The sequence below is a fragment of the Lepisosteus oculatus genome, chromosome 1 (assembly GCF_040954835.1).
Source record: "Lepisosteus oculatus isolate fLepOcu1 chromosome 1, fLepOcu1.hap2, whole genome shotgun sequence".
NCBI classification, from domain to species: Eukaryota; Metazoa; Chordata; class Actinopteri; order Semionotiformes; family Lepisosteidae; genus Lepisosteus; species Lepisosteus oculatus.
This window is the reverse complement of record NC_090696.1, coordinates 17,637,084-17,657,341: the sequence shown is the minus strand read 5'-3', so window position 1 is coordinate 17,657,341 and position 20,258 is coordinate 17,637,084. Positions and strand designations below refer to the sequence as shown.

Sequence of the window (20,258 nt, the reverse complement as noted above, 5' to 3'; positions counted from 1 at the left end):
TAAAGGATGTTTTGCATTAAGTACCAGACTAAAGTCTGTAAGTACTAAAATGCTTATGTTCCCATTCTCTGTTTTTAATCTTCAAGGGAAAAGAGAAACTCGCTAACTGCATCTGTCATGAGAGGGTGCCAGAGAAATTAATTTTAATGTCTCCAAAGAGCTTCCCCATAAATCTGAAGCCATTACTAATGCCATCTTTCTACAGATTTAATCATGCACCACTTAATTATTTAATAGAGTCTAAATCTGGAGTTGTACTTTCCTCTCTTAGCTCTTACCAATTTGTTTCACTTTAACTGTCGCCACTATCTTTCCGAGTCTTTGCTGAAGACTCCGGTGCAAGAAGTTTCCAACAGGAGAAAACCAGACAGGGGAAGAAAGGAGGCATTTAGTAATTGAATACTTTTTTTTAATTGGGTCTTTGGAAACCATTTTCATACACATAAAAAGTAAATGAGGGTGAGGGGGAGGGTACATAGAACTGTAAACTTCCACAATTTTGAAAAGCCTAGAGCTTGGAGTGACAAACATCAACAGGGAACCTTTGAACAAGTACGAAACACAAACTTTGCTTTTTAATTCCTTGCTTTAACACTGGGAAACCGATTAAAGTGGTGGCGGCAAAGTCTAATGTGTTATAAACAAAAAAGCAAAGGGTGACGCTTTCAGTGAACCCCCTTGACCATGACCCCAGCAGCACTCGCAGCAGGACGTGAGAAGGTGACAAAAGAAGCTAAATGTCTAAAAAAAAAGCTAAATGAAGCTTAATACCCTGGGAAAAGACTGAGAGAATGAGGAGGGTAGATTAGACATTTTTTTTTAGAAAGCTGGTACTGTGCTTTTTGGAACAAAAACGGCAGGTGCGAGAGGCCGACTCCATGAGCCAAGGCACAGAATACAATCTGTTTGACGTGCTTTGGTGACGGGTGGGGGGGTCCTCCGCCCCCAAGGACTGTGGGAGACAGACAGAGAAGCACCACTTCACACCCAGGCTGGGCTCAAAAGGAAGAACCATGCGGCCAGCACCTCTGCGGGCTGGAAGAGGTGTAGAATAAGCTAGAACTGGACATCTTTTGATAGGAGAGAGGAACACTCCCCCCATTACAGGATCCTTTCAGGGTGCGGCGTGATTCACTTGGTTTTTCATGTGTGGATTTTGCGAGTTGCAAGGAAAGTAAGTGTTAAAGCCCAAACTCAGGAGCTAAGAAGCTCAGGAGGCCAGAGCTTTTCTTCCTCCTGTGAGACCCGCACGCACTGTGGCCGACCTGGAGTTGACTGATAGCCATTTATACAGCGTGGGGGGGTTGGAGCAGTCAGGGCCCAGAACCTCCCTCACAGGGAGAACTGCAGCAGCTGTAGCTGGGCTTTCCTGGTAGGACTCATCCTGACTCTCCACTGCCCTGTTCGTAAAGGAACAGGCAGGGCTACACAGCTCTTCTCTCAACACCATCTGTACGCCCAGCCCCGCTGCTACTCCACGCAGGATTACTGTCACACACATAAAGGACTGGTTCCTGTTAGTGACCTGTGTTATGTAATCACGATGCCACACCCAGTAAGCCTTTATGGTAATTTTTTATACCATTTCAACTTTCCAAAGAGAAAAAGGGTATTATCTAAGCTTTGGTGCTCTTGTTCAACCATCATTCCACTTTTATTGAGTACTTGACAATTCGCCCCCCACACTATCCCAATAAATAGGTGCAAGAGGGGAAAATATACTCACATCCTGTGTTTCCCGTGTTATAAGTGACCATGACATTTCTGCTTGAAAATATTAACACGTCTGGCATGAAAAGAATTATTCCCCAAATTTTTTTGTATCACTAATGGCTCTCTCTCAGCTCTTGTGGAGGTTAAAGCCACTTTCTTACACCCAGAACACCTTTTCTGTGTTTGCAATTTTCCCATTGTATAAATTATCATTTCTATTTCCATCGCCACCGCACACAGTGCAACGCTGATTGCTTTGCAAAGTTAGCCCCGTTGAGATTTGCCTCTTCTGAATTGATGCTATTGCTCTTGAACTCAATGCATTTTTAAACAGCAGCTATTAATGCATGATGTCAATCAATGACAATGCTGGCTGCTACCACACTGATGGGGTTAGAACAGCACCACCTGCTGGAGGGACAGTGAATAACCTTCCAGCTTTCAAGAGCTTCCACTTAATGTAACTTAACAATCCACTCATTTAGGACCAAAGTTTTTTTTAACAATGGGCTGTTAGAAGAAGATTAAATCTCACTAATTTTGAAAAAACATGCATGTTGTAGGATAACTCATTCAGAATTTAAAAAATGAAAAAATAAATGCTTTTAAATAACCAGCTCTCCCAAATGTTGCGAACTGCATAAAACATGACCTAATGGCCTAAAGCTGTAGTATATGACATAATATTACACTGTCAAAATAAAAAAGGATACTGGTAGAATTTTAACCATACCACCCAAACAAATTCTAATTAAGGCTTCTTGTTCATAGCTCCAAAAAAAACAATACAGCTGTCCACCTCGCACCAGCCCTTATTACAAAGGGTAGCAAGTAAAGGGTCGTGCTATTTTCTTTAAAGGGATTGAAAAGCCAACAGGAGTAACCTGCTGTTTAGAAACGACAAGTTTCACTTCTGTACTCTGCCCGAGTAGCGTAGGTGAACAGATGGATTCCAGATTCTATTCATTGAGGACATTTACTGTACAACTGCACAAAATACTGGGGGGGGCATAGGAATAGGAATGGGGTGCATGAGGTGGGGGGACACCTTGATTAACCACTGGCTGGAGCAGGGGGCTTTCTCAATGGGGGGGACGGGACTGCATGTCAGCATGCAGAAAATTAAATGGAAAGAAGTTTCAGTCATCCTTAATCTGGCCGCTTTCAGACATTTCTCAAGACAATAAAAGCAAACTAGCTTTCAGCCTCAGTGCCAGTGTCAGTGGGGATCAGCTTATCCTCGGGATTACTGCACAGAAACTGCATAACAGCCCCTCGAAATGATAAGGGACTTATTGGTGTAGTTGCACATGAAAGTTAGGTTACAGCTTGCAAACCTGCAGCAGATGCATGAAGCAGGTTTGAAGAGCCATCAACAGGACCCCCCGTTCTCGCTCTGCGACCCCCCCTCAGCAGTGAGCTTCATAATTACAGGCCTTGCTGACAAAAGAAGCAGAGCCTCTCTGCCGACCTTCTAAAATAAAACCTTTCTGCTTTACATCTGTTAAACTGCACAGTGGCATGTTTTGATCACATGCAGCAGAAATTTCCATACGGCCTAGATGCACAAAGGCCAGTTCTCGCACTCCACAGCACGCCATGTTTTAATCATAAGGTGTTCAAAATATTATGACGGCTCCAGCTGCATAAGTAACAAGCAATTTGGAGCTCGTGCTGCAGTGAAGTCCAGAGCAGTTTCCCGGCCGTGAGAGCTGTTTGGATGTGTGCGGCTCTGGAGCTCATCATGGGAATCTGAAAAGCACAACCAAGGTGCCCAGCAGGGAGGAGATTGGGGGGGGCTTTGATTTCAGCATGTGTGGGCGGAGAGCCGATTCACCCCTCACCCATCAGCAGCACAGGAAGAGCCCAGCCAGGCTGGGATCCTTGGGTTCCTGGAGTCACGGTCCAGTGCTGTGTCCGGGGAGTCCGAGAGCATCGAGGCAGAGGGGGAGGGGTCTCCTCAGAAGCCGGTGCTGAGGGTGTCCGTCTCAGTGGGGGTCTTGCGGGGGCTGGGCAGGCTCTTGAGGTACTCCAGGTGGCGGCGGGCCTCGGCCTGGTTCTGCCGCACGTAGTAGACCACGTAGGCGATCACCATGCCGAACCAGGCGAACATGGTGACCAGCATGGCCACGTCGGTCGTCTTGCGCTGGAGGCTGCAGAAGTTCACCCCGGCGTCCAGCAGCTTGACCAGGGGCTGCCCGGCGTGCTCGCCGCCCCGCGCCGAGCTCTCGCACACGATGCCGTTCACCGTCTCGGGCTCCAGGTTCAGCGTCTCCATCAGCTCCTGCAGGGCGCAGGTGCAGTGCCAGGGGTTGTGGTAGAGCCGGGTCTTGGCCCTGGTGGAGCCGAAGTCCTCCCGGTTGGCCTGGCGCAGCTGGTTGTCCGACAAGTCCAGGAGCTTGAGGTCCGGGCTCAGGTGGCGGAAGGCCCCCGGGGAGAGGTTCTCGATGCGGTTGTGGGACAGGTAAAGGTCCCGCAGGTGGGGCAGGTTCTGGAACGCCCCGTCCGGGATGGTACTGATCTGGTTCCCCTCGAGGTGGAGGCTGACGGTGTCCCTGGGTATGTCCGTGGGCACCTCCCGCAGGCCGGCGTTGGCGCAGTGCACAGTGCCGCTGTCCCAGGCGCACTGGCAGCCCTCCGGGCACAAGAGGGCGCCCTGCCCACACAGGGAGAGCACCAGCACCGCCCAGCGCAGCTGCTCTGACAGCGATCGCGCGTGCCAGCTGCCACCCATCTCCCTAACATAGCCGACACCACTGGGGCCGCGGAGGAGAAGGAGGCGGAAGAGTGTGGCGGGTCAGCTTACGACAGCATCCATCTGGAATCCTGTTTGGTAGCCCTATGTACAAGAGAAAGAAAGAGTACTAGCGTGTTTCTTCAGGATGGATTTAGACTCTCTAATAGTGAGACACACTGTAGCCCACAACTCGTTACTGAGAATGTGCCCTCTTAGCCTTTAGTCTTGATTTTAAAGCAAATAGTGCTAAATCACGTTATCATAGTGAAAAAAAACAGATTTTTGTCTCCTATCAGTCTTTTATGCATCTTCTGGAGGTCTACATCCCTGCAAACCACTACACACCAAAATATATAAACACAGTTCTCTGTCAAAAGTAATTATGACCCTTAATTTACAGCGATTTAGGTTATTCTCCACTGCTCTATAAATAATACATCTCAAAAACAGAAGAAAATTGCTGCAGTCTGGAGTCTTATTTCTAATTCCGTGGATTTGTTACAGGTGTCTTAAAAGCAGCTTTTGTGTTTCTCCGTTCTTTATCACACGCTCACAGCAATGAATTATTGAAGACAAGATCCATAGTGAGGCCTGAAAGCTTTGCTGGAGCTCTGATCGGTTTGACAGTCCAGCACAACAAAACCAGCCTGACACAAGCAGAGCACTAGAAGACGTCCTTGAAAAAAAACATCTGATGATAACGCAGAGATACATTAGTGGAAGGAAGCAACAGTGCATAAAAAATCATATGATGGAAGTTTCAAGTTTGAGATTTTACCAACCCATAGACTGTTGAGGTCAATTCATGAAAGAACAAAATCATTTTCACACAGAGAGGATAAATCAATTTGTTAAAATTCCATTTGTGTTTCATTTTAAGCAGAAATATTGTCAGTGGAGCTGCAGGCAGGATGTTTGCTCTGGATGAGATATTCTATATGAATTCCTATGGGTCACAGGGTGTGATCCTTCACATGAGGTGTTAGGGTCTGCAGTCCCAATTTCTCTGACCAGTTATTAAATCTCGATAACAAAATAAATTCATTGATGGTATCGAAATATTTTACAAATTTTGAATTAAGCCCAAAACTGTGAACTTTGTGAAAGTACTGTAGGTTGCCATGTCACAAACTCACATTCAAGTTCCCCTGAATTGCCCTTCCTGCTCACTAGCCACCATAATGACATAATGTGATGTACAAGAGAATAAGTACAGGTTGTGCCACAGGCATTTCACTGCAGAAAGTTTCCAATGTGATCTGCATGCAGAGTTTACAATTATTATTTGTCAACAAAACCATCTCGAAGTCAAGAGCAGTATTTCTATTGGATTAAAAGAGATGTATTTACAGCCACAACACGTCATCAGAAGTTTTGTTGCCTCATTCTGGATAGCAGAACATGGTGCTGCACGTACCTAGACATTTTGTCTATTTTGTGATGTAAATTGGAGGTTTTACAAGTTACTGTGTACGTCTTACTTTAATTGCGGTTTAAAAAGTACACTCATCAATGCTGATTCTTTCTAACCCCGAAATGCAAGAATAGCGTTGCAGTTCCCCTTTAAACTGAAGTTCTGATTAGTTGTATTCATTAAAGATGCCATGGTACATTACACACACACATCACATCACTTTATTGGCCCTATACAATTTCTTGCATTAGGAATTCGTCTTTTCGCATACCCCAGCTTGCTCTCCATGAGACACGCAGACAGGGAGAGAAGCTCTGCTGACCCCGATGTATCAGCTCATGAATAACTTCCTGTTTGTTCTTGCTATGATATAACCTGTCTGACTACCTCAATTTAGCTGGTGAAGTAAGCTCTTTCTCTCCTGCCTAGCTGAGTAGCTGGCACAGAATGGCTATTTCATGGTACTTAGTGACAGAGGAAATGAGATAAATCTTTCTGACGCACAGAAAATGCCTTGGCAAACTTGGTCAAAAGTGTAATTACTTATTAAATATTAAAATGGACTGAACATTAAAAACTCTCAGTTAAATGTACCCAGTAAAGTAGCATGTTAACCCCATGCTTTCAGTGTCATTCACTTTAGAATTCTAGCATGATGTTTAAAGTGACGACCATGCTCTGTCTGATTTCAGATACATAACTCTTGAATATCCACAATCTGAGAAATCACTAGTAATTTAGCAGAGCTGAAGTGAGGGGAAGCCAAATAGAATTTAACCACCCAGAGGAAATTTGCTTAATTGCTGTAAGTAGCTATCAAACATAATTGTTGACTTCTATGCTACTGATGTGATATATTACCTCAAATAATACATATTCATTTTCTACTCAGCTTTAAATTTTAATTAGCTTTTTTTTGTGTTCAAAGGATTTAATTACATCATGCATTTTCCCATATTTTTGTTTCCTTTTAATTATAACCGGTTTTTGTTTTTTGTTGTCTATGTGCCAGTGCTAACTACTCCAGCAAAAGCAGCTTTCGAAAAAAAAAGTTGAAAATTCAGTAGCAGGGGGGCAATACGACTCACTGTGTAGTATTGTGACCTTTTTCTGGTGTTTAAGGCAGTATTTCCCAAACTTGATCTGTCCTAACCTCTGTTCACCCTGGCTTTTTTTTTTCCAGCTCCACACTTAATTAGATAAATTAACGAACCTATAATTTTAATAATTAACTGCTGGATTTAAGCAGTTGTCAGTTTTGGAAATGTCCAGAATTGTTTATGTGTAGTAGTTCTACAAAACATATTTCAGATGGTTTAAAATAGTTGCTTTCTTATTGCATCCTAACAGAAACAGGTAAGAATAGCACTGTGTCGTTTCAATAATAAGCCTTTTTAGTTATGTGTAGTCTTATTGGTTATATACCTCCTGCTCATTAAACAACCTCTGAAGCAAGACAAGATCCAAAACACAGAATCTGAACACATACAGTAGATCAAATCTTGTTCTTCTATGTTCACTTAGAATACCAACAAGCTTAATGGGCTTGTTATGTAAGTAATATATGTATTGGGAGTTGCCCTTTATAAGAAAGCACTCAGCTGGAAGGAGACAGGTGCACTCCAGGGTCAGGACTGGGCAACGCTGACTGCAGAGGTATAAGCTTGAGGAATCTGGTACCTGCAGCTGGCTCAGAAAACTCAGATTGCTATACAAGACTATCACTGTTCTGTAACACAAGCCCACTTCTTCACTTAATCCCATCGCTACTTGCCTTAATTAAGATGGAACAGGCGTCGTAAACTGAAATAACAGAAAAAATATCCCCATTCAACAGTGCCTGAGAAAAACAAAACAAAAAAATGCATTAGAAAGATTATGATAATGTCAATTTACTTCTGTTAGGGACAGCACAATTCTCCTTCTCTGTCTCTTCCCTGTCTGACAGCATCATCTATCTATCATCTTTCACTTCAGAGTACAGTACGCACTTGTGACAGGCCATATCTCACTCCTGAACAGGAGCAGGAGTTTCCAGCATCATTGTTCCTAATCGGATTTCTACATTGATAAATCTCTGCCTTGGGTTACTCTATGCGGACCGTCTGCTGAGATAATTGGAATAAAAGAAGGCGAAGGAGAAATCAATATATTATGAGCTATGGCTCCATACAATTACAATAAGGACCAGACATATTTAAAATGTCGATACAGTGTAACAATAACCAAAACTGTAGAAACTGTGGAGGACAAAAGAATCAAATAGAATCTTCCAAGCAGATCAATGCCATTGCTCTGTAGAATTTCTGCAATTTCTGCAATTCTGTGTCAGTGTTTCCACCCCCCAGCAGAGAATATTTTCCTTTTTTCTCCTTTAACTTCATGAAATTCACTGTTAAGTCCTCTCAGTATGAGCTATTAAACTAAAGAGTTGTCCAGGACTGGACACCCTGCAGACACACTGACCCTCCAGGAGCAGGACTGGACACCCTGCAGACACACTGACCCCCCCAGGAGCAGGACTGGACACCCTGCAGACACACTGACCCTGCAGGAAAAACCCAACCTGAGAGTTCACATGAATCTTCACGTGAAACAAAGGAAACGCCAGGAGCACATTTCTTTCTTGCTCGGATTCCCCCCAGGTTGTTCCGACAAGCACACTGTTGTTTAGTAGTTAAAGAGGAGAATTCAAAATGCGGCCACTCAGGTGTTGAGCATTTTCTTGTCAGCAGCAGGGATTAAGAGCTGCCAGTCATTCCCACTGACCACAGCTGCGTGACTGGCATTTTATTTATTAAGGGCCTTAATTAAAAATAAATCTTGAAGCAACTGCCGGTTGTGGGGTTAATGAACAGAAACGAGGCATGCAAATGAGAGCTGCTCAAGGAGCACCTGCTTCAAGCTTCCCAACGCCCAGCCCTCGCAGGGTCTGAAACCTCCAGCGAGCTCGTTCTCTCATCCGGGAGAGAAAACCCTCTCTCTTTCTGCATTTGAAAAATACATTTCAGCCGTCGCGGCGTCATGCTACTGTATGAGCGCTGTCTTTGCACGGAGAGCCCAGTGTGCTGAAAAGATACAGGCTAAAAAGATTGAATTCTAGTTTAAAATTACAGTATCTTACACAGAGTCAAAGAAATAACTACAGTGCATGGAAGCTGCATAAGATACTATATTTTTGTAAGGGAAACAATGAACACAAAAATCAGCTTCCTGATTTCTTATTTTTTTGCATGTTTGTCACACTGAAATGTTTCAGATCATCAAACAAATTGAAATATTAGACAAAGATAACACAAGTAAACACAAAATGCAGTTTTTAAATGAAGGTTTTTTTCACACCACTGTATGTACAGCATGTAGGCCAGGGATGACCATCTCTGGTCCCAGAGCACCACAGCCCTGCAGGTATTGGACGTCATCCTTAAATTCTCAGTTTGTAACAGCTTGCAATATGAGTTTTGATCAGATTAGTAATTGAATTGATCAGGCAAAGTCAGGGGTGGCCAGTTTTGGTCCCTGAAAACAGAAGCTGGGGGGAGGCGTGAAATTAAACTACCTATTTGCATATATCTCCCGCTGCAGTGGTCAAGCGGTGTGAAAGGGATGAATTGAGGGTGACCTATCAGATCTGGACTGGGGCTGTCTGAGAGAAGGGTTTGTGCTTGGCCATTGATCTACACACCGATTGTATTAACTCTTCAAAGGCTGTTAGTCTTTCTAACTGTCTAACTCTGCTGCTCTATCTGGTGGCAAAGCATTGCTGGGGGATAACCACAGCCGTGGGCTTCTAACACCCCGCAAACCAGGGGGAGCTCTGTCCCAGTGCCACTCTGCTTTGTTAGCGGAAAAGCGACTGGTAGAACTGTCAGGGGAAGATTCTGGAAATATCTCTTTAAATCGTCACAAGGCCTCAGAGTATTCAGAGGTGGAGTAACTGAAAGGGGCTAAATCTTTTTAGGGCTGTTTTTCAAAATGCCCCTCGCCGTTTTCTACTCTCCTCGGCTGGCCTGGCACAGGCCCCGCCCCCTCTGGCAGAGTACTCTGTCCCGCCTGGTGACGACAGGAGCTCAGAGCAAGAGAGGGCGCTTTTTCCAGAGCGATCCGGCCAGGAGGGGGAATTAAACTGCATGTTGCTATGAAAACAACCAGACAGGAGCGTTTCATTAACTCTTCCTGTGCGCCCACAACGCAAAGCGCGCTACTCATCCGTGATAGAAATACACCTGTCCAGTGTCACGTATACTGATCAGATGCACCTAGACATCCAGTTCTGCAGCTGGCCTAAAGTCTTCACTCTCCATAAAACGAAACACAATGGGTCTAATATCTGGAGATCTGGAGCCAAAAGTCTTACAATCGCGTCTGCACAGCTTAAGAAGTAGAATCGCTGGAGGCTCCTCGTGAAACAAATTAAAATCTGAATATCAGGTAAATTCATCTTAATAAAAGACAACTGGAGAGCAATGATACTTCACAGCAGGTGTCTGTGTGGTTTCTCTGAGTGAGAGAGAGAGACGCTTCCAGGCATAACACTGAAGACAGCAGTGCCAAACGCAGTCTGACCTGGGAGACGCTGACAGATACAGCACCACAGGCAGACAATCTCCCTGGGCAGCAGACGGCCGCCCTCACAGATCCCTGTCTTTTACAAGAGAGCTCAAGGATCCCAAAACAGAGCAGGAATGAATACTGGGGCGAAGGTGCACTGAGCACAGAGCCCTGCCAGCACAATTCTAAACAGACTGTGGCTCACAAGCAGCAGGCCTGCTCTCTGCTTATCTGTACAAGTACTTTACTTAAAAGGATGATATACACTATTGAAAGAGACAGCAGATGCTGTTCTATTTACTGCACAGGATATATACCCGCTTGCAATTAGTGAACATTAATCGTAGTACATCACTTCTAATCAATTTGGACAGGGAGCTGAAAGACACGCTGTCGCAGTGTTGGCTGATGAAGCCACATCCCTCTGCAGTACAGCCAGGGGGCGCCACATCCAGCTCCACGTCATGGAACTGTTTCAGCTCGACAATTAAACTCATTCGTTTCTTATTTAGGCATACACAGGATTTTTCTGAAGTCCCTTTAATAGTTCGTAACTCGAAACGTCCCCTTCATTGAAGATACGGTGAGCTATAAAAACAAACTCCCACGGAGCCTGGTGAGAAAGACTGGAATTCTGTAGATACGAATGGGAAGAGCAACTAAGGCACGTAACTGAGATCTCAGATGATGCAAAACCCTGAGGACACCAGGCCTTCAAGGAGAAAGTAGAAGGCTCCAGACGATCCAGTCGCACACAACAAGACTCCAAAATAGCTTCTTCCCCAGAGCCGTCAAGATGTTGACCCTGCCGCTCCCACTCACCAAACTATGATCTCTCCTCGTTGTGTGTCTACCTGAAACACACAACGACTGTACTCCTACAGCACTACATACACCATACCTCCAACAACTGAATGTAAGCTGAGCGCGAACATAAAACTGCACTTGATTGACTCTTACTATTTGATAAAGCTGTATTATTTGGTTCTGTTTGCTCTGTTTGCGTACTTTTGCCCAGTTTTTAACAGATAAGGGTACTGTCATACTGGTACCATACTCGTTGTTTACATTGTGATTGTATTTACTGTCTGCTGTCTTGTCTGCTGTTCTGTATGTACTGTACCTGAGAGACTATTGAGAAACACTTTTCATTATACTATGCACCTGTGACAAGTAAAGTTGAACCGAGAAAGAATTGGCCAGATTTACACTAATAAAAGTTCTCTTGTTTAGCTTTCTGTTGCAGTATTGGCATCCTTCTGGCATGTCCACTGCAAGCCCTAAACGCTTTGAAATAACTCGCAGATACCGTACGTCTTTATAAACTGAACTAAAATCAATACCAGCTCTCTGCAACAGCCTGTAAATCAAAGGCCCTCAATTAAGCGACACTGCCGAACGCTGCCTGAACACACGCAGGACTCGTAATCACCCCTTCCTGCGAGGAAGCCCTGCGAGCTGCACCTGTTGAACAGACTCCTGGGAATGGCCAGAGCTGGACACCAAAGAACACACCCGCAAGGCTCCGGCGGTTTGTTTCTCAAAGCTCAGGTCCAGCCTTCAGCAGCATCCTCACACTTCTGCCATGAAGACACTTCTCTTTGCATTGACTTGCTTTCCATCCGTTACATTGTTCTGTGCTACATCACACTGCATTCAACAGCAGGAAGCTAGACAGGGCCGGGCCTGGTCAGTGCTGGGATGGCGGAAGTCTAAGGAACACCAGGAGGCTGCTGTAAGCAGCGTTGGTGGAAATGTAGGTGGTGCTCTTCCCTCTAGACTACAATTTCTAAGCCAACAACTTAAACATCAACATCAGGACTTGACTACTTGGTCGTTAAAGATCCCAAGGCAAGAGTTAGCAAGTTAAGAGTCATCCTGGTGTCCTAATTAAATCTGACTTTGCACAATCTAGCAAAAAGTACTCCCTTAATTCAGCTGGAGAAGCAATATCTTACTGCTCTACCTGATCTGCGACTGCTGGGACAGAATGGCTAGCATATGTCACGTGGGTGAACACGGTCCGTCAGGATGAAATAGTCCCTCCCCTCAAGAAGTGCTTTGGACGAAAACCACACAAACGCAAGGAACTATTTCTTTCCGTGTGGCATGATGGTGTAACATCACATGCTGCCGCGCAGCAAGTACAGCAACACAATTCTATGGGGACACAATTGTGTTGCTGTACTTGCTACGCTGCAACATCTTTACAATTAAATGTGATGTTGCTTTACCTTACTGTACAAATTGTGATAGATGTCAGCTGCCTTGGATATAGACGCCTGCTAAAGATATCAATATCAAAAATAATAACTCAGCTCCATAGCCGGGAGCTTTGTCATACAAATGATCTGTCCTGCACTAGATCAGAACAGACAGATCTTGACTGCCTGCTGTGCGGTGGCTGTTCAAACAGCTAGCAAAACATAAAGAGCCCCCCTTCCATGCGAGAGGCTGTGAGCAGTAGAATTTTGGCTGGAGGAGAGGATTTGTGTTTTTCGTTATCTGTGGATAAACAGTCCAGTCTCTGCAGGCTCCTAGATCATGCGGCAATGGAGAAAGATGTGCTGTGACATCAGCCAATGCCGGGAATGATCGGCCTATTTCAATGATATTCATAGAGCCCCAAGAGTTCCAATATGTTTCCCTGTGGGGTCCCCATGGGGTGCCTGTGTTTCCCAGGAGACAACCTGGCCATTTTCTATGGGGGCTCAAATGAATTTGTAAGCTCGGGGCAGGAGTGTTATTTGAGTTGAACTGGGGGGGCCACTTTACAGCAGAGCACGGCAGACAGGGGAATAACACTCACTGTATTCTGCCAAAGATGCAGAGAGGGGGCTATCAAAGAATTTCCAGGTAGTGGAAAGCAGAAAACAGTTTGTTTTGGTTTTTTTTTGCTGAGAGCTGGAGAGAGGAACTGTAGATTTTCGTCAAATAATCTGAGATGGGGAGATAGGGGCAGGGGTGGAAGAAGAATGGAAGATTTACACCCCAATAGGGAGTTTTATAATGTAGCCCTGTACTACAATCAAAGACCTGCAGTATACCTGTGGAGAGAGAGTGTTTGTAGGTACTGCACTGTAGCAGAGAGCACGACAGACTCTGCCACTAGGGAAAGGGAAATGAGAAAGTCTGTCCCTAGACTTTCACATTCTAGGAAATTAAAGGACACTGGGAATTGGCTGAATAGACCTTCAGTAAAACACAGCTAAGAGACAGAAAACTGTGCAAACTTCTCCTTATGGAATCGGGCCACTCACTCAGCTGTAGCATTAACAGACTGACTAAACCATTAAAGACTATTTTGCCATCTCTTCTGAATTCAATTCCTCATTTATGAATTATACCTCACTTGGTGGAAATACTTTCTGTAGCCACTGTATGCATTCTGTAATCTTATTCAGAAGATACAGGCTGCGCGCGGTGGCTTTTTAAAACAAAAGTATTTTGCAATTCTCCAGCCCACCCTGCTGTAGTCTTGAGCAGAGCCTGTGCTCCCAGTGGCGCAACTTCTGGAACAGAGCAGGGCTTCAGGGAAGAGGTCCTAGCACCTTCGAGACAGCACATCCCAAAGACATCTGATACTCACTCAGCAGGACCTGTGTCACGGACGTCCAAAGGGACTAACCGTGGGGAGTAGGAGAGCGGAAAAAGACCCATATGTGTAGCGGCGAGACGGGGAAAAGGCCCGGGCTCATTAGTGCAAAGAGTTCAGGAATGCCGTATAGAAACCTATGCCCTCAGGGAGCGGACGTGGGGCAACCTGGTGCTAGGCAGGTCTCAGGACATCCGAACATCAATGCTGAGCGAGGGCAGAGTGCAAGACCCGGAAATATATAGCCCAAGGGAAAGAGAGGGACCGGAAGGACAGCAGACCTGAAACTAGGGACAGGACAGAGAAGGAGCACCCTCTGGCTGCAGAGGGCGTGACAACCTGGTTGCTTTGGAACCATGTGGCGCTTGCAGAAGAAATTGAACTGCAGTCGGGGAAAACCACTTTATTGTCAGATGGCAGGGCTCTGCATATCAGTGGCTGAAATATCGGAGGAAGGTGAGAGTAATGTACTGGGCTCATGTACATGTGAGAACAAACAAAAGTTCTCTACCTGAACAGGCAGTGGAATTTATTCCCAAAGCACCCACAACATGCGCAGGTCCAATGCTATTCTATTCTTCAAGCAGGTTCACTCCCCTTATGAGATGGCAATGCGTGCGATGATGTGAGAGACTGAAGGGCAGATTGCACCAGTCTGGACCGGGCCAGGGATTGCATTGGCCAAGGAGAGCAATTGGACAAAGAGATACTCTCAGTGTTGAAAGAACAGAGCCTGGGCATCCAAGGGGCTCTGCAAATACAGGTGCTCATCAGAGCTTAGGTAGGTCTCTATGATCCAGGTGTCACAGGTTCGAGCTCATTCCCCAAGCAGCAGCGCACAACTGAAGGGGCGCTGTTGAATGTAGGGTGGGATTAGCTAACCATGGATCTCTGGGTTCACAGCGCCCCCTGTGGCATCCCAGGGGCTTGCAGTCCCATTGACAGTGGAGGGGGCATGTCTAAAAAAGAAAGAGATTGAGTTCTCAGACTTCCTTTTGCTCCTACATTGTCTCTAAACACCTTCCTATAAGCCCTTTGAAGACCTTTTGAAGGTTAGAACAAATGAGGTCAGAACAGATGAACTGTTAATGCTCAGTAGCTGAAACGTTGAAGATTTCATTGCTTTATTCCTCTTATTTCAAGCACAGACGCCACTTCCTTTCAATACTAATCTGACTGAAGCATCTTCCAACACTGAAAACCCTGGAATTGATTCGGTGACACCGTCTCCCTTTGGGAGGGCCAGCGTTTGAAAGAGCAGCTGGCAGCTGTCTGGGAATCTCAGATCTCTCCTCTCTCGTTAGTATGCGGCTGAAGGTTCATGTCCCGGCTTTGCCCAACATGATTCTGCACAGTGAAACTGTGAAAACAAGGAGAAGAACAGTCCCTAGTGCTCATCAGATGTACTCTAGACTCTGTGACATAATCATCAGTGTTTTTTTGCAAGCTGAAATCAGCCCTCCTGCTGAGGACAACCTTTGCTAAGACAAGACCCAGGCCTTCCCCAAGCAATCCGATCTATTGATAAAACTTTAATTGGTTATCAATAGAGCTCACACTCTCTGAACTACACTGGGTGTTCAATTTTTGATATTTTAACAGAGCAATTACAGCACCCAGAATCAAATTCCTTTCATTCTGAACATGCCACTGGAAACGTGCTGGAGAATTTCAGAGATCACAAGCTGCACCTGAGCACCTCTCTGCATGCCCTCACTGGGTTTTCCCCACAGAACCACCTGCCTGAGAGAAGATACACACTCTTCTCACACCGATTTTCTAGGAGCTCATGGCTGGCATTCCTCGTGGGAAAACGTACTCACACTCCCTGCCCAGTGAGTAAATACAAAGCCTGTAACATAAAGCACTGTACATCCATCAGCATTCACAGAAGGCACTAGAAACCCCCCTACTGGAGTCTCCTGGGAGCAGCTGATATACAGATCATGGAGAGCGATTCGAATGCAGAAACAGAAGCAGACTTGCTCTGGCTGAAGCTGTTACAACTGTGAGGCGAGCATCCCACTAAGACAGACTGACAGATCTTGACAATGCGCCTCAGACAGGCATCTCCAGCCAACTTGTGGAGAACCACAAAATGTGTAGCTGTGTCACAAAGAGAGGAACAGCAGCCCTCACTCCAGACAGCGGTGGGGTGCCCTTGATGACCCTGCGGTCCCACCCAGAGCTGCAGGGCTGGTGATTACAGGCTGATGGGATGAAGGACAAGCTCCACAATAGACAGTGATTAGCAGCAGCAGAACTGCGGCTTTGAGTCGACACGAAGCACATGGAAGACAAAATGGCAGTCCTGACCGACGCAGAGAGAGCTGCCCAAAAATGTTCGAAATGTAAAAGACGCAGGAGAAGCAGCAGCACATTTTCTCATAGTACAGCCTACAAAGACACTGCTGCCCCACGCAGACTGAGTCCTGGAAAGGTCTACCAGGCTACCAGCTCAATCCCTCCGTCTTCTAAACCGCTTCACCCAGTTCAGAATCGTGGGGCAGCGGGAGCCTACCTCAGCAAGCAGCAGGGGGCGCCAGGGGGGCCAGTCCATCGCAGGACAAGCAAAGACACAAACGCACACACTCCACCGGGGCCAATCGTTCCCGGAAGCCAATTAACCCACCAGCGTGTCTTTGGACAGCGGGAGGAAACCCACAAGAACACTGTATGAACATGCAAGCTCTACACAGGTCTGGAACTGAGCCCAGGGCCCCAGTGCTGTGAGACAGCAATGCTAATCGCTGAGCTACCATGCTGCCTCTGCACTCATCTCATTTCACTGCAATTACACAAATTAGATTGGTGTCACACTCTCGATGATTTAATTCTGACATTGTTCCCTTCAACATGTCAATGCACGTGAAATACTAAACTTTGAACCTCAAGAGAATTTTAAATCGTTATCCTTGTCTGATATGCACAAGCACCTTGCAGAATAAAGGTGCTTACATACAGTATACAGAGTGTTAAAAGACATCACACTCTTATGTGCTCTTAAACCAGCTTATATGGTCTGGGCAGGAGTGGCTAGTTGCTACATAACTCAGCTTGCAAAGATTGATGGCAACCAGAGTGCAAGGCACTATGTTGATCATGTCCGGGGATGTCCTTTGCCGATATCCCAGCTGTGCTCACCGGGCTTCAGTCTGAGTGGGATGCTGTGTGGAATGTGTGGGCCTAGGTCAAGTGTCCGGACACCACAACACGAGGGAACACAATTCCAAAACAGCTCCAATTTCCACAGCACAAGGGAACACAATTCCACTGCACGTCATGCAACCTTTTTGATCCGTCCATGCACTTTCTAACCAGCTCTTCTAGCTCAGGGTCACGGGGGGGCTGCGGCCTAGCCCAGCCAGCGGCAGGCACAAGGCAGGGTACACCCTGGGCAGGACGCCAGTGCATCACAGGACAGACACACAAACACTCCACCAGGTTTCCCAGCAGACAAGTGTGATTTGGGGAGGAAAGCAGAACATCTGGAGGAAACACACACACAAATGCAACCTCCACTCAGACAGCAGTCCAGGCCCAGAATTGAACTCTGGGCCCTGGCGTTGCAAGGCAGCAATGCAAACCACCTGCACCACTGTGCCTCCCAGCCATGGAGACGGTAATCCGCAGAATGAATTTGGGTACGCCTTGTCTTTTCAATAGAAGGCCAGAATTTTCCTAATCCCTGATCATTTTGTGAAAATGTGGCAGCCATGTGTTACTGAATGTTGATGCTCACAGAAACATTTGATTTGACTGGTGTGTTTTGTGCTTGATATTTCCTGAGGGCTTCAAATACAGTTGGACAAACGCTAGTTTTCACTAACAAAACAATAATAATGCAGACTTCCTAACAGCGGTGACATTTTAAAAACAATAACATCTGGAAACTAACTTCAATCCGTGCTGTACATGGGGAGATTGACCCGTCCACCAATCCATTTTCTGCGGTTTGGTTTGGGAAGATTTCTCGGCGCAGTCACCCGCACCCCCGCACTCCAGCCGCCGCCGCCTGCGGCCTCTCGGGCGAGGCGTCTTCCCCTCGGTCTGATAGCGCTCCCGCGTGTGTCCGTGCGCGGGGTGGCAGCTGTGTTACACTCTGTGCTGGCGGGCGCCGGTGACCTAATTCGAGGTGCTCGTAGGTGCGGATTGTCTGGTGTGACAAGCCGGCTCTTATCTCACCGAGCAGAATTCCCTCGCCTGCGGCGCGTTCAGGAGCGCGGCCGGCAGAGCCAAGATTATTCACGACAGAATGACTGGCTCACAACAACACAACGTGTCGAGGACAAATAGCGTCAAAGGCTTTCCCTTAATTGGGTACATCCAATTACGGGAACTGGCATCCAGCACATATAACGTTTACATAATACTGTAAACATAATATGATGTTCACATAATACTATTATTCATGATAAAATATCTTCTAGAATTGCTAGGAGAATAGTGACATTTATTCCAGAAGCGACTGTTATAGCGTTTCCGATGAATTGATGCTGGTAACGACTTTCCAAAGAACACCCTGTAATGTAAACTGCGCATTTCTTCTCGAGTAAAAAAACAGTGAAGGGTTGACGGAGTAACACAGGGCATTAACAAGACAGCTGTTACTTTACATGTGGGCATGATCACCTCTTCATCCAAACAGCGCAATGAAATTGCTTCCTAATCTCTGTCTAGGATGGGGGATTAGAATTAAATCCCTTTTTTATTCCAACGATCAACGTTATTTTTCTAAGCAGGCAAAACCTTAATCGCTTGCATTTGCAGTGTTTGAAATCACGACGTCAGACACGAGTAGTTGCCCTGTGAAATGTTAAACTTATTTGCAAGGGGGAGGAAAAAAAAGTTCAGATCAAAGAAAGCGAGATTTAACGCGTTACTGATTTCTTGTTTTTTGATAACCCGTTTCTCTTTTAAATGCCACCTCTCACTCCAGCCCACGGCATGACCGTGATATTTCATTTTAAACCTACTTGAAAAGCCAGATATGACACCGCTGCCGACTCTGTTGTAGAATCGCATCTGATCAATAGATCTGTTCAATTACTCGAATGCGCTGCACATTTGTTCACTAATCTTTACAACACAGATTTAACACTTCAAAATTACGAACGGTTTTTACTATTGACTATAACAGAGCCACCAGAAGGACTACATGTATTAAAAAGCGTTGATAATGTTTCTCAATAACATTTACTCACCTGTCCAGCGTGGTAAGCAACAGGCATATAGCTTGCTAAAAAAAAATAAGAAAATGACCAGCACCGTCTTAACTGGTTTTGGATTAATGAAATCAATCAGAAAAACAAAACAAAAAAAAAGAACTGCGAGTAAAACAAAATTAACAATCTCAAAGTCATACATTCTTATTTACAACCCGAAAGCAGCGTCTCGGCACATCTAGACATTTAAAGTTGGGCTGCATCGTTCATTCCACCGGAAAGTTGTCGTACGAGATGTATCCCAACTTCCAGAGAATTAAACCAAAACTGAACGGCAGACTGCCGGGTATGGGCACATCCTGAGCCGTCGATCAGATGGATACATCCATTTCTCCCACGGGGAGATTCCCAAGGAAACCCAGCCACGGGCTGGAGATTGAATCTTTACCGGCCGGCATCTCCATATTTCTCAGTCAACGCGGTAAAACCGCGAATTCTTCCTTCGAGCCCGTCAAAGTGGCGAAACACGTCCGGCATCGAATCCTCTCGCCCTCTCTTCTCCTCCCCCTTTAATCGTTTCCACTTACCGTGCGTCGTTTGGCCCAGTGCAGAGGGCTACCCCCTCCAGCCCAGAACCGAACAGACCTGCGCTCGGACGGAGCTCATTCCGAGCTGCAGCGAGCTCCGCGGGCACGCTCCTCTGTCTGCTTGACTGACGGTGCGCAGCCCCAGGTGCCTGGCTGTCGCCCACAACCTGCTCGTAAGATCGCAGGTCCCACTGGCGCTCTCTCTCCCACGACAAGACGAGCGAACCCGCTTCTGGTGGCTGTGCCGGGGAACTGACACAGAGGCACGAGCGAGCGGCTGCCTCGCACATTAACCTTCTTTCAAACCACCTCTGAAATCCTCATGAATAATGCGGATTAAAAAAAAAAAGCTCAGACTGGCAGTCAAGGCGTTAATCGAGAATAAGGAATAACGAAACCAACAGTATCTGTACCTCTTCCATCACCCTCTGTTGTAGCATTATCTAGCCGTTGTCATGGCTGACCGCAGACCTGAGCTATTAAACTATTAAATAAA

At 46.0% G+C, this 20,258-nt stretch overlaps 1 protein-coding gene and 1 long non-coding RNA gene across 7 annotated transcripts in view; one reads left to right on the top strand and one right to left on the bottom strand.

The window, feature by feature from the left end:
• Window positions 1-387: 387 nt before the first annotated feature.
• The window catches only part of LOC102698539 (leucine-rich repeat-containing protein 3-like), a 21,464-nt gene continuing 1,593 nt past the window's right edge, over window positions 388-20,258 (bottom strand). For 3 of the 5 annotated variants that reach the window (XM_015344137.2, XM_015344135.2, XM_015344136.2), the window contains exon 2: window positions 388-4,552. In XM_015344137.2, the coding sequence (XP_015199623.1) occupies window positions 3,674-4,447 (774 nt within the window). In that variant the 5' untranslated portion in view covers window positions 4,448-4,552 and the 3' untranslated portion in view covers window positions 388-3,673. The other 2 variants (XM_015344133.2, XM_015344134.2) reach the window with 2 other exon arrangements.
• The window catches only part of LOC138225822 (uncharacterized), an 11,632-nt gene continuing 11,220 nt past the window's right edge, over window positions 19,847-20,258 (top strand). For both annotated transcript variants that reach the window (XR_011184308.1, XR_011184285.1), the window contains exon 1: window positions 19,847-19,935. This is a non-coding gene — a long non-coding RNA (uncharacterized lncRNA). The remainder of the gene's footprint in view (window positions 19,936-20,258) is intronic.